Source organism: Pseudopodoces humilis, chromosome 1, assembly GCF_049639895.1.
Source record: "Pseudopodoces humilis isolate 2021_Gansu_Grassland_sample_001 chromosome 1, ASM4963989v1, whole genome shotgun sequence".
Lineage (NCBI taxonomy): Eukaryota > Metazoa > Chordata > Aves > Passeriformes > Paridae > Pseudopodoces > Pseudopodoces humilis.
In genome coordinates, this window is record NC_142200.1 from 82707014 (window position 1) to 82719638 (window position 12625).

The window sequence follows — 12625 nt, forward strand, 5'->3', positions numbered from 1 at the left end:
AAATTGAGAAGATAGCATGTAATTTTTCTTTTAATGACTACTTATTATGTGTTTTGGTGCTGTCAGCTCAAGTCTTTGGCTTGTTACTTTAGGAAAGCAAGCAAAAATACCTAGTCCTGTTGGGCGTATCTGCAGATAATGGGAGGTAGGCTGGCAGCTTGTGAGTAACAGTGTTTTTGCCACCTGATTTGGAATATGTGCTCCTCTGAGAAAGGACGGAATGGAAAGGTGCAGATAAATAGATAATCAAAACTGCTGGTAATCAACAGATGGAAAAGGCTGATTGTTGTCACTTTTAATGAGGTACAGAAAACATTTGAAAGAGTTGAGGTTTGTACGTAACGCTGAAAGAAAAGGAAGCAGAGTTCGCTTCAAACCTGCCAGAAAAGAGCGATGCCTGGAGGAAACCTGAGAAGCTTGGTAGTGCTCTGATGTTGGCTTTACTGATAGAGAAGCCAGGTGAACTTTTCCTGTTGTGGCTGCTTTAAACCCACTTGATTTTACTTACACTGGCATTTCTGACAAGTTTTCAGTAACACGCACTTCATAGCTTACAAGCTACTTATGTTAAGGCTTTTGCAACTGTTGGACTTGTCAAGTGACTAAAAGTGGGTGTGCTGGAAGCTGTCCCTGATGGATGAGTCTAAGCTTTGGCTGATGTCTGTGTTGGGCTGATTTGGATGTAATGGTAGATTGTTCTGGAGACAGGTTAGTTCCCATAAGTATGTAACTACACAAAGAAGTAACAAGATAAGGTAGCATGATAAGTATGACAATTATGGACAAAGGAGGACAGAGTAGAAGTCTCTATTACTAGGCAGGTAAATTTCAAGTTATCCACTGAGTAGCGAGTGGCTATGATGACTACGTTGGATTTTCCTGTATCATAACTTAGTACATGATGTGGTTCTTTTAGGATGATCATCAGAGCTATGGGATACGGAAATTAATTGCTTTTGTCCTGACTTCTGTTCTGTTCCTCTGCCAGAGTTCCTGTTACTTTTTGATGTTGTGGAAAGCAGAAGTGAGCTTCTCTATATAGGCGCTGTAGCTAGTTCAGTTATATGTGAATTTAAACGTCCTGTGGCTGAAAGCTTCAGCAAAACAAGCTGGATTTGTGCTGAAGCAGCACACCATCGTTCTGATGGTTTTGCTGTTAGGGAAAAAAGAGAATGTTTTCTGGGTTTTGCGGGTGGAAAGAAGGAAATTAGAAAGTTGAGTTCAAGCTTTGCATTTCAGAACCAACCATTGGCAACTTTTCTGAGTTCTCCCATATGTAATTTCAATTCTGTGTGTTATATCAAATTCCCTGTAGCTTTTTTTCCCCTCTGAGAATTACTTTTTTCTTAACAGAAGATGACTCATAGACTCTGTCCAGCTGAGAGAATGCTTGCTGAAAATTTTACATGAATTTCATTACCTGATGAAAAAAGTTTTGTCTAGTATTTGTAAGCAAGTTATTATCAAGTAGATATTAATATCAGCTATGTTGGAAGCTGATCTGTGTGCAGTCCATCTCCATTAATTGAAAATTTGTAAATACTGGATTTCTATGTTCTATAAACACAGAATTAATGAAAATATGGGACAAAATCTTTTTCAGGATGTTTTCTACACTTCCCAACTAAATTAAGATTTTTACAAAATCTGAGCTAACTTTTATCTATGGAGTTCTCTGAAATACAGCATGAGGAGTATTTTTTTCAATTAAAAGGTGAGTCCTGAAACTTTATACTGCTGGATTCAAACTGACAACTCCTTGTCTTCAAGGTGTTACTTGTATTTGGTTTTCTAGTGTATTGTAAAGTTGCAGTTTTGAGAAACTGAGTTGAAATCTCCTCTAGCGCAGGCTAAAACATTGGGTAATTCAGTAAAGGTTGTAGGCCTTATGTATTTATTAATGATGTGAATGCCTGAGACATGCCACTAAGTATATTGAGTGTGTTGGACAAATAGTTAAGAAGACTGTCTTTTTTTTTTTTTTTTCTTTTTTTTTTAAAGACAAACCAAGTTGAAAAAGCTTTTGAGAAATAGTGAGCTCTTCCTTCCAGTCCACTGTAGGGTAGAGGCAATTTTCTTCTTCCCTTCCTGCAGTATAACTCGGCATGATAGTGATGCAGCTGATTACTTTGTTGTTGAATTGAAGGAAATACTGCTACATAAAAAGTCACAGAATAAGAATTTCATATTTATATAACAATTATTTTTTCATCTTATGTGATGTTAGAGGAGAGAGAAAGCTATGAGCTGTTTTGTCATTTGAAAAAAACTTCTGGAGTAAGAGAAAATAATCTCAGAATCACATGGATGAGGTGGAAAGGGACCTCTGGTGATCATCTGGTCCAACTTCCTGCTCAAGCAGAACTACTGTGACCTACAGCTGGTTTCCCAGGATCATGACCAGATGGCCTTTTAAGTGTCTCCAGGGATAGAGACTATCACCCCTCTGGGTAGTCTGTGCCACTGCTCAGTTACAGTAGAAGTGTTTCCTGATGTTCCAAAGGAACTTCCTGTGTTTCAGTTTGTGCCCACTGTCTGTGGTCTGTCGCAGGTCACCACTGAGAAGAGCCTGGCTCTGTCCTCTTTGTGCCCTCCCTTTAATTATTTGTACACATCATGAGACACCCCCTGAGCTTTCTCTCCAGGTTTAACAGCTTCATGTCTCTCAGCCTTTTCTTGTAGAAGAAGTGCTTTGGTCTCCAGTTGCTAGTCTTGGGGTTTTTTTTTCAATTCTCTAGAAACTACATGGACACAGGTTAAATTTTAACTGGAAAATTTACTACTGTCCTAAGGAAAATGTAGAAACTGGGCAAATGAGAATTTACTGAAATTTAAATATTAAAAAAAACCCACGAAGCAATACAGTGCTTGAGAATAGAGATACTATCCATACACTTTTAAGTAGTCCTTCAGCAAGGGCAACCATTAAGGACTAAATTGATACAATTTTGCTTGATGTTGGTGTTTAACAGAAAGCTGGGTTAGTGTGACAAATGGAAAAATCCTTGTGGTACAAGTTAATTGATACATTTTGGATAGTGCAGCCCTGCAACATCAAGCACATGGAGTTAATTTGATGCTGGTGATGCTTTCTGATTTCTTCTAGAGCCAGCTGGGGTCATGAGCTGGAAGAAGTACCTCCATGCCATGCTTCACCCTTAGCTGTTCCATTTTGGGAAGGTCTGTTTGCTCAAGAGCACTGCAGCTTCAGCTACTCCTTGACCTTGTAGTGGGTCAGGTTGGATTTGATGCTTTTCCTAAGGTCACACCCCTCTGGACCTTGGTGTTCACTGCAGCAGCATCCAAATGACTTTGTGCAGGGCCAGCTCAATTCTTTCAGACTCAACTAATTTGACTGCTGCCTGAGAGTTTCTATGCAGTAAGCTTCTCTCCAAAAGCAGCCTGGTTTTTGGTATAGCTCTCCAGGAGATTAGCCCAGGTGCATCTGTATCATAACCCAGTTCTATGAGCACATTATTCCTGTTCTAGGGTGCATGATCTTATCTACTTTCTACTTGCAATTTTGTATTTCTGATGAGCTTCTGCAGTGTGCCTGTTATGAGAGTAATACTTTTTTATTGCAATTTGTCTGCAAAATACTTGTTTTACATTTCTGGTGGTTGGGTTTTTTGTTGTGGTTGGTTGGTGGGATTTTGTTTGGTTTGTGTGGGATTTTTTTCTGTTCTTGGCCAGCAAGCATAGGTTAGTTTTCTCTAATCAGCTTTAGGGGTTTACCCTCATATGCTTCCTATGAAATGTTATAACTTGCTATTAATATGAAGTAGGTAAGTGTATTTACTGATCATCTGTTTTCAATCTGGTTTGGACTGCCCATCATGGACTAGTACTGAATGTCTGTTCTAGGTAATTGGTAAGTAGATTGTTCTGACAACTTGGAAGTTAATTTTATCCTAGTAGCTTTACTTAACTAAGTTTTCATTTGATGAGGGTCTGAAGTCTTCAGAACATACCAACTTGGGCAATTCTGCAGGTCACATTGATTAGGAACATCTGGGAGAGAACAAAAGGGGCACTTGAGTTGCAAAGCAAGGTTGGTAGGTCAGGTGCTTACAGTTCAGTGCCTGATACAATGAATTAATTTAAAGCTTTTTGTTCCATCCCCGAGTTACCATAGCAATGTGGAATGTGTTAATCTAGTAAAATTTACAAGATTAAGTTGGTTTAAAAAATTGTTAGGCAAGTCTGTTTCTGCTGTAAAGGTTGTATGCTAGATCACATGTCTGCTGCAATGGATCAAGTTTGTTTTGCTGAAAGATCCAGCATTGCTAAGCTTGGAACAAGTTGAAACATAGCAGAAATTTTAAATGCAGCAGACTTCTAAAACTTTTCAAAGTAATATTGCTCCAGAGATGTCTTATGAAGTGTGGTACAGTTAAAATAAATTAACAGTTTTATTTATGGGGAATTAAATAGTTTAATTCATTTATTCATATGTATTGTACAACAAATCTATTTCAGTTGCTATATAAGGTAGTCACAAATCCAAACTGTGAATTGATGATCACTTTTTAAAGAGTTAATGATGGCTGATTGATTGATTTAAGGTAGAAAGGACTTCATTAAAACTCTTCGGGTTTTCACATTATCCCACATCTGTCACACATGCTTTTCTCACAATTTAGTTTCTCACACTCATATGCATGTGTGTGGCTCAGTACTAATATGGGGCTTAAGAATGTACAAAGAAATGTACAAGAGGACATTTATTCTTTTTCCCAACTAACCTCCATCCCCTGTTTCCTTGGCTTCTGCTATTTTGTGCCTGTGATACTGTGTAGGATAGCTGAAAATACAAATTATTCAAGGGCGTACTTTTTCAGACCAGCAGCTTGAGAAAAGAGCAGGCCATCTGCTGCATGACTCTACTGGCTTCTTTCCTCTAGGTCTGGAATGTTTAGGGTAGGTAAAGTACCTCACTTGCAGACTTTTTTACTGCCAGCAGAAATAGACCTAAAATGTGTATTCATGCATCTGCATTTCCTTAGGTCTGAATTTCAATAGTTCTTTTATTGTATCTCTAGCACAGAGAAGAAAGGAAAAATGTGTCAGATTTGAGTAATTTTCATGAAAGCTTCTCAGGTGGGATCTGTTAGCAGAGTACTTACTAGTTTGCCTGTATCTTTGCATTTAAAAATTAGGTTGGGTGTCCTAAAATATCAGTTATACCCTATAAAATATGGGTACTGTTGTCCTTTGAAGATCTCTATGAATTTTTTTTCCAACATTTGATTTGTGGACACCTTAAAGTTTTGGCTTTGATCTCTTCATGACATGATTTTCTTTTAGATGGAGAATTTTGCATCAGAGGTTCCTCCATGCAAGAAGAGGTTTATGTGTTTATTGGGAGGAGGGACAGCTTAACTCATAGGAATAGCACAGCTCATCAGGAAAAACTTGTGTGTATTTTCTAAAACTACATGGAACTATATGGTTATTTTAAAGCTTGTCTTAGTAATAATCCATGGCTTGTTGGTCAAAAAACATTGCAGTAGGGGGCTTTTATAGTTTCTCGCTTTTCAGAGATCCAAACAAGTATCTCAGAGTAAGCTGGGGTTTTTTTCCACAAATAGCTGTAGTTGCATGCTTTTTTGATATTCATATTCCCCAACAACTTTCTTTGTATGATAGTTCATAATTTTTGGAGTTTAATTTACTGCTGTGTGTTAAGGTGTAGCATATTTGTTGGTCAGATTATCCTGTTTTGTTTTGGTTTTTAATTCATAATAAAATCAAACCTTAGCAATTCCCTATTTGAATAATTTTGTTCTGCAGCACAGATTTTCAGTGTCCAGTTCAAGAATGAAGTGTAACTTATTTCCATTCCTGCAGAGAATTGTATTCTGGAGTCATATTGGGTTTTTTCTTAACTAGAAGTAAGAAAGAAGTAAGAAGCCATCATGATGATGATGCTAAGGAATAATTGTTGATAGCCTCAGTCATTCACTTATGTAATTTTCAATGCCTGGTTTTATTCAGGATAAGCTAGAAGGCATTAACCTGAGATGGCTTCTAAGTAGAGTTGTACCTGACACTGAACTGGCAGGCCTTGTTTAATGTTTGTCCTTAGTGAAATCCTATATAGTGAAAATTTAATTTAGTGAAGAGAGGGTATTATTATCAAATAAAATTACTATTGGTGGAATAAGTTGCTTGTAGGATAATTCTAATATTAATGTTAAAACATTTCAACTTTGTCTAAAGTAAAAGAAAAAAAGAAAAAAGACTAAATGAAATAAAAATTCTGTGCTTCTGGAAGCAGAGCTGTGCTTGGATGAATATTCAGAGTTCTTGACATAAATCTTCTAAGTATCCAATATCATGAATAATGTTCTTAACAGTTTTTTCCAAGCATGTGGCATGTTGTGTGTTCCCCTTTGATAATGCTACAGTAAATGACAGATACAGTTGTATTAAGCACTTGGGTAGAATGTATCCAAGGAGTGTTCTTTTGCTTGGTTTTGGGTGTTTGTTTTTTTAATGCAAAGTCGTGTTAGTTTTTTCTTCTCCATATAGGGATGTGTGAGGGTGGATGTTAGAGTCTACGTGATGGCCCTCATAGCATTATAGGTATAAGTTATTATCCAGACATTTACTATCTCAAACCTGAAAAGGTTATATCTCCCTGTGACATGTGTGAGTTATCTGCCTACAGCTGTTTCATCCTCCATATAACCATATAATTCATGTAAAGCCTGGCTTAAACTTTGAAATGTATTGTCCTAGTATCCAGTAGGAAGCTGCTCTGATCCTGCCTGGGAAGGATCCACATTTAGTTCCATTTGTATGCTAATCAAAACCGGACTTCCAGTAGCCAGTTATATCTCCAATCAGTGTAAAATGTGATTAGCCAGCTATTTCACTCAGCAGTTTAAAATATGGCAATAGTCTGGTTTCAGGATTACAGATATTTTTCATTACAAGTGAACATTTACTTAGCAAAGTGAGTCTGTCATGTACAAGCATAGTATTACTTCTTGTCTTTGAATTTCAAGGAAAAATTGTGGATTTCTGGATCTCCATATGTTCCATTTGATTATTTGTTAATACATGATGTTATGATTTCCTGTGATCTTAGAGGAACTGTGATAGCTGGGCAGCTTTACCAACTAGTAATTTTTAAAATAATTTTGGATGTTTGCAAAGTAAATGCAAAAATCTTCTAAATCATTAATTTTGAAAATATTTTTTCTTGAGCCTTCCTATCAATAAATAATGCCACGTAATTTGTCTATGCTTTTAGCTGATTTACAGTGTCATGCACGTGTAAAGATAATTTAATGAGATTTTGTAGAAGACTGCAATTTATTTCTGCTTAATGCACATACTGTGACAAAATAGCTAACACAAAAATGTGGCTAATATGATCCTTCTTATTGTCCTTAGGTAAACTGGTAAAAATAATTATTTTTATCATCAGAGTGAATGTAACATAACCTTCTTCATATTATGTATGTCAGTGGAGGGGGATGTATCACTCTGAGATTTCTCTGCACTTTCCTGCTTTACTAGTTATGCTCAACTTTCAGGGAGAGCTGAATATATGCCATGGGAACAGAAGCTGTCAGAAGAAATCTGCATGTCATCTGGTGCCAGTTCTGAGAATAAGAAAAAAAGTTAAATTCTTTTCCCCTCTGGAATGAAGCAATGTGTTTAAGACTGTATAAGTCAATAAGCAAAATGTGATGTTGAACCTGATTTTTAACTTCACAAATTAAATTAAATGCATTGCATTTTTTAACATATGGATTAAAAATCTTATCTTTGAGTACATGAATCTTGGCATTCTGATTTTGCTCATCCTTTTCCAGTGGTAAAGGTAAGAGACAAGAACTGTGCACAGGCTCTCCTTTATTATCCCAATATGTCTCCTGGCATTTCTCTAGTATGAATTATGAAAACCCTAAGCCTATTTCGCTGCTTCTCTGTGCACTGTGGCGCTTTCTTGTTCCATGTTGAGGTGATCTGTGTTCTGCAGTTGTTTATACCTGCTTGTCAAAATTGTTCTTGTTACTTTGCTTTTACCATTTCTGAAACATGAAGCTAACAGCAATTATTTTGCCTATGCACTAGGAAAGCTTTTAGCAAAAAGAAATTGCTAATTAGAAAGTGTTTTAATTCAGAAAGAGAAGCTAAAATCCATGCACAGGAGACTGTTCATAAGAATGCATATATCAAGACAACAAAATGGGTTCATGCTGCTGTGGCAGATTGGGTTTCTTTCTGGGAAAGAAGCAGATTTCTGCCAAAGCATACTTCTCCTTTTCAGTTTCTCCACAAGAAGTTGCTTTGATATTCTTTGCCAAATCACTTGAGACTAAATTTTTTTTTTTTTATTTTACTAATTAAGTGAATATATGTCTTCTTCTAAAAAAATGGGGGTTTTTTTGTCCCCTTTCAGTTCAGAAAATAGTTCTCTTTTCTGAATGCTGTAGTTGAAGTGCTTCTATTCAGTGTTCTGGAGTACAACTACTTGTACTTCAGACAAATGATATTTCACATTCCTCAGGTGAGCTGTGACTGAGCACAGCCCTTCCCTTCTATTCCTTTCCTTCAAACAGCCCTGCCCATTTTCCTAACAAATGAGGCTGTTGTGCTGCCAGCAGGGAGGTGTCTTTTACACCCTCTTGATCCTTTGCAGAGCAGGTACCTCCTTCATGAAAGCGTAAAATATGAGGTTATAGGATGTTATTCCATGATTTTCTAGACAACGGCATTAGTTTTAGGAGTTAAACCTGTGCGGATGACTGCCTGCAGAGACAGTGGTAGGTAGCGAGGCCACAGACGCAGTTCCCCACGGTGACATTGTTGGCAGGTGAGGCAATGGCACTGGCACTCTGCTTTCACTGTGGGCACTGGGGAGCAGCGCCATGCCCGGCAGTGCCTGTGTGCCCTGACTCTACTGATAATGACACATCTTGTGTTAGGGGCTGTGCTAATCGGCATGGGCTTGTGTAATGGGGAGGAGGATCAGTATTCCTGGCAGAGTGAAATAATGGTAGCAGGAAACAGGCCACGACGTGTTCCTTAGCAGATCTTCATTGGTTTCATCAATCTGAATCTAGCTGTCTGTGCATCTTCACAGTGTTGGCCTGTATGAAAAGGAAGTCAGATGTCTGCTTTATTATGAGCATTGTAATGATAAAGCAAAGTCTAAATGTGAATGTACAAGTTTAAACCCTGTAAGTTGCTGCTGTGCATGCAGGGGTGGTGCTTAAGGCAGTTTCTGTGTGTTGAAATCGTAAAATCCCTTGGTGTTCCTGTAGGACCATTAAGTTTGTAAAACTGATGGGTATTGTGAGTTGTTGGATTCACAGCTGCTGGTATGATCTTAAGCAGCTTCTGTTGTCTAAATCCTGACAAAGATTGTGATTACCCCTGCTTTTTTATAGGCATCTGCGTTTTGGTGGTTTGGGGTTTTTTCAATAAATTTTTGCAAATTGCAATAAATTTGGCAAATGAGTTTGTTTTATGCCTGGGTTTGTTTTATCAGTTTTCAGGGGAGAACCTTGGCCTCTGAAGTGTGCCACTAGTCATACAAGGAAAAGGTTGTGTTGCTTATGGCTTTGGATACTTCTTTAATCATGATGTCATTGACTTAAGCTGAAAATTTGAGCCCTGTTTCTCTGATGTTACTTTGCTTCTGTTTACAGATCAATTGGAAAATTGATCTGTGAACATGGCAAGACTGCAGGAGGGAACAGTTTTATTTCTGTGTTTGCTGTAGCAATGCTGTATGTGAGACTTGGTTACTTCTCTTCAACATCAACTTTTCATTGAGATCTCCCTTTGAATGTTGTCTTGAATTTGATTTCAAAAAATGATCTTGTAGCTCCCACTGAAAATTTGGAGCAGTATCTACTTATCATGGTGCTGGGTGTTTTGAAAAGTCAATTCTAGAGACTCATACTGTGCATGAATTTGTGTTTACTTTTGAACTTAATCTCTTCAGATGTGATTCCCTCTGGTCTATTTTCACAACACTCCATTTTCTAAAGGTGCTGTAAAAAGAAATGTTTGCACTGTGTTGCTAAGCTATATTGAACAGCCTGCAGAGAATTACTAAATCAGACTAATGTCTGAAAAAATTTCAAAGGATAAGATCGGAACCTGCATATGAGGTTCAAACCAGTGTCTGAGTAGAGACTCATTGAGGAGCAGCAACCTGTTTAATTGTTTGGATAAGGAAGTGTTGCAACAGGAAAAAGCCCTTTAGTAGATATAAGCCGCATATTGTCATATACTTTATGGTTTGGATTTTCAGGCAAGTCTTGAAGTTGTAGAGCTCAGCTAGAGTTGGTGACTTTAGTATCTCTGTATCTTTTAAGTGCAAATGCTTTAATCAGTCTTAATTCAGGTGTTTTATTTAAGTGTAATGATGGAGAGGATGTCACAAGACCTTACAGTACAACTTAGGCAGAAATATACAAAGAAAGTCATTAACAGAATTTTCTTTGTTTTGTTTTTCCTTTTATACATAATGCAGAATTGGAGGAGAGGTTAAATACTTAATGATGTTAGTCATGACAGAGTTTGACTGACAAGTGATGGAATTGCTTCTATTTCCACTGACAGATAAGAGGTTTTTTGACAGCTCTGTGGAGTTTGTTCTTTGTTAATGTGACAACAGTTCTAATGTAATTAAAATTATTTCTGAAGTGCTACATAGAAATTAATTTCAAAAGGAAAGATACTAAGGTACTTAATATAATTTTTGCATGTTCAATTGTGCTAGGAATCTGTTCAATTTATTTTGAGTTCTGTTACCAAGTAATTTGTGCATTTTTATAATAAAAAGGTGAATATGTGCTTCAACAGACTTACCAAAATTACATTTTAGTTGATGTTTTTTTCTTTGTCATTCCCATGAAATGAAAAATATCAAGATCAGATCCAAACCTTATGCTGGTTACTGAATTTCTTGATTTTTTTTTCTTTTTTAAATTAAGAATTTATTGTAGAGTGTGAATATTATACCTGCAATAGTGTGAACTGTGCTTCATTTGCTTTTGTTAGATATTGCATTCCTTAAAAAATATTAATTAAGTGGGTATGTGCTGAAGTTAAAAGCTAGATCAAGAGATATGTAAAAAAGTATTTGGTCACATTGATAAGCCTTAAAATGCTAAAAATGGGAAAAAGGAAGTAGAGTATTTGAGACAGTTACAGGGTTTCTGTTAAATGGGAACTGCTTGAAACTTGTCACACAACAGTTTGGTTTCTTTTACATTCTCACCTGTGTGTCCAAGCCAAGTCCCTGGCCTTTGTGGAAAAGGGGAAGTGCTACAATCCACTGCTCCTCATCTGCTGTGGACAGACAAGAAGTGCCATCTTTTAGGGGGAGTAAAAATCTCTTACAGTCTGTTCAGTAGACTTGCTGTAGTGCTGCATTTGTGGTTCAAGTTTACTGATGTACTCTTCACTTACCGACCTTACAGACCTTCAGAAAATGTAGTAAAATGTAACTTCCTTGCAGAATATGTAACCTCCAACTTATGGTATCTGAAATGAGATGCTGTTTCGACTTTTTCTGTAAAAGACAGGCAGCTCTTCAGGATTCTTTCTGATATCTTCTTTTTTTTTTCCTGCCCCTTAAGATCGTGCTGGGAGCATCAGTACTCTTGATTCTTTAGATTTTGCGAGATACTCTGATGATGGCAATAGAGAAACAGATGAAAGAGTAGCAGGTAAGTGTTCTATATCTTTTAGGAATCACAGAATGTTTTACTGTTTAACTTGTTGTTTCTAGCATAAGTATATTTAAATGAACATTCTGAAGGTGACAGGATTTCACTTACATGGTTTAACTAGTTGCTTGATGATAGCATCATGCTTTAGATGCTTCTGCTGTAATTACTGTAAATATTCAGGTAGGTGTACTCAAGTATGATTCCACATGTCACCAGTGCAGAAACATGCAGTATACTTGAAAACGTGACAAGCCTTTGACAATAGAACTGTATCTTGATATTGCCTACTGACTACTACTGTTAAGCTGAATCATACACTAAATTACTCTGCATAGTGGTCTGTGACTGCTACATGGATGAGAGCTTTCTGATGTAAAGATCTGTTGCAAGTCATCTCTTAAATACAGCTTTCTTTGAGATCAAATACAGAATTTCCAAACCCAGAGCAAATTTGGGATTTACACAGTACCATAAATCTTCTTTGCTACAAATCTTAATTATAGTGCTTTTCTCTCCTATTTGATTCTTTGATTGTATAAGATTGGATTAGAGAAGTGTCTTTTTTTGCCTTTTGTTCTTGTTCTGAGCCTTTGGCACTTTTAATTTCAGGATCTATTACATCACCAAAGGCAGAACCTTCTATTATATTTTAAATTATTTTAGTAACCTTTTTTGCATGTGAGCCATGTTTCTCTGTCCACAATTTTTTCCAGGTTGATATATGAAGTTAATCGCAGCTTCCACAGAGAAACCCTTAAAAGCTCTCTAGAAATGGCTGCAGAGCTCTGTTTACTTCTTGTCAGTTAGTACTGTTCAATATTCTGGCTCATGGAAGTTGTCCATGCTGTGACTTATGCTCATATGGTTAAGCTTCATGAAACCTGAGGTGATGTAAGGTGCCATGTCTCTCTTCCACC

General features: G+C 37.0%; 1 protein-coding gene across 3 annotated transcripts in view; it reads left to right on the forward strand.

The window, feature by feature from the left end:
* The window catches only part of RELCH (RAB11 binding and LisH domain, coiled-coil and HEAT repeat containing), a 76916-nt gene that overhangs the window by 4798 nt on the left and 59493 nt on the right, over positions 1-12625 (forward strand). For all 3 annotated transcript variants that reach the window (XM_014255599.2, XM_088059988.1, XM_088059998.1), the window contains exon 2: positions 11616-11705. In XM_014255599.2, coding sequence (XP_014111074.2) covers positions 11616-11705 — 90 coding nt within the window. The remainder of the gene's footprint in view (positions 1-11615; positions 11706-12625) is intronic.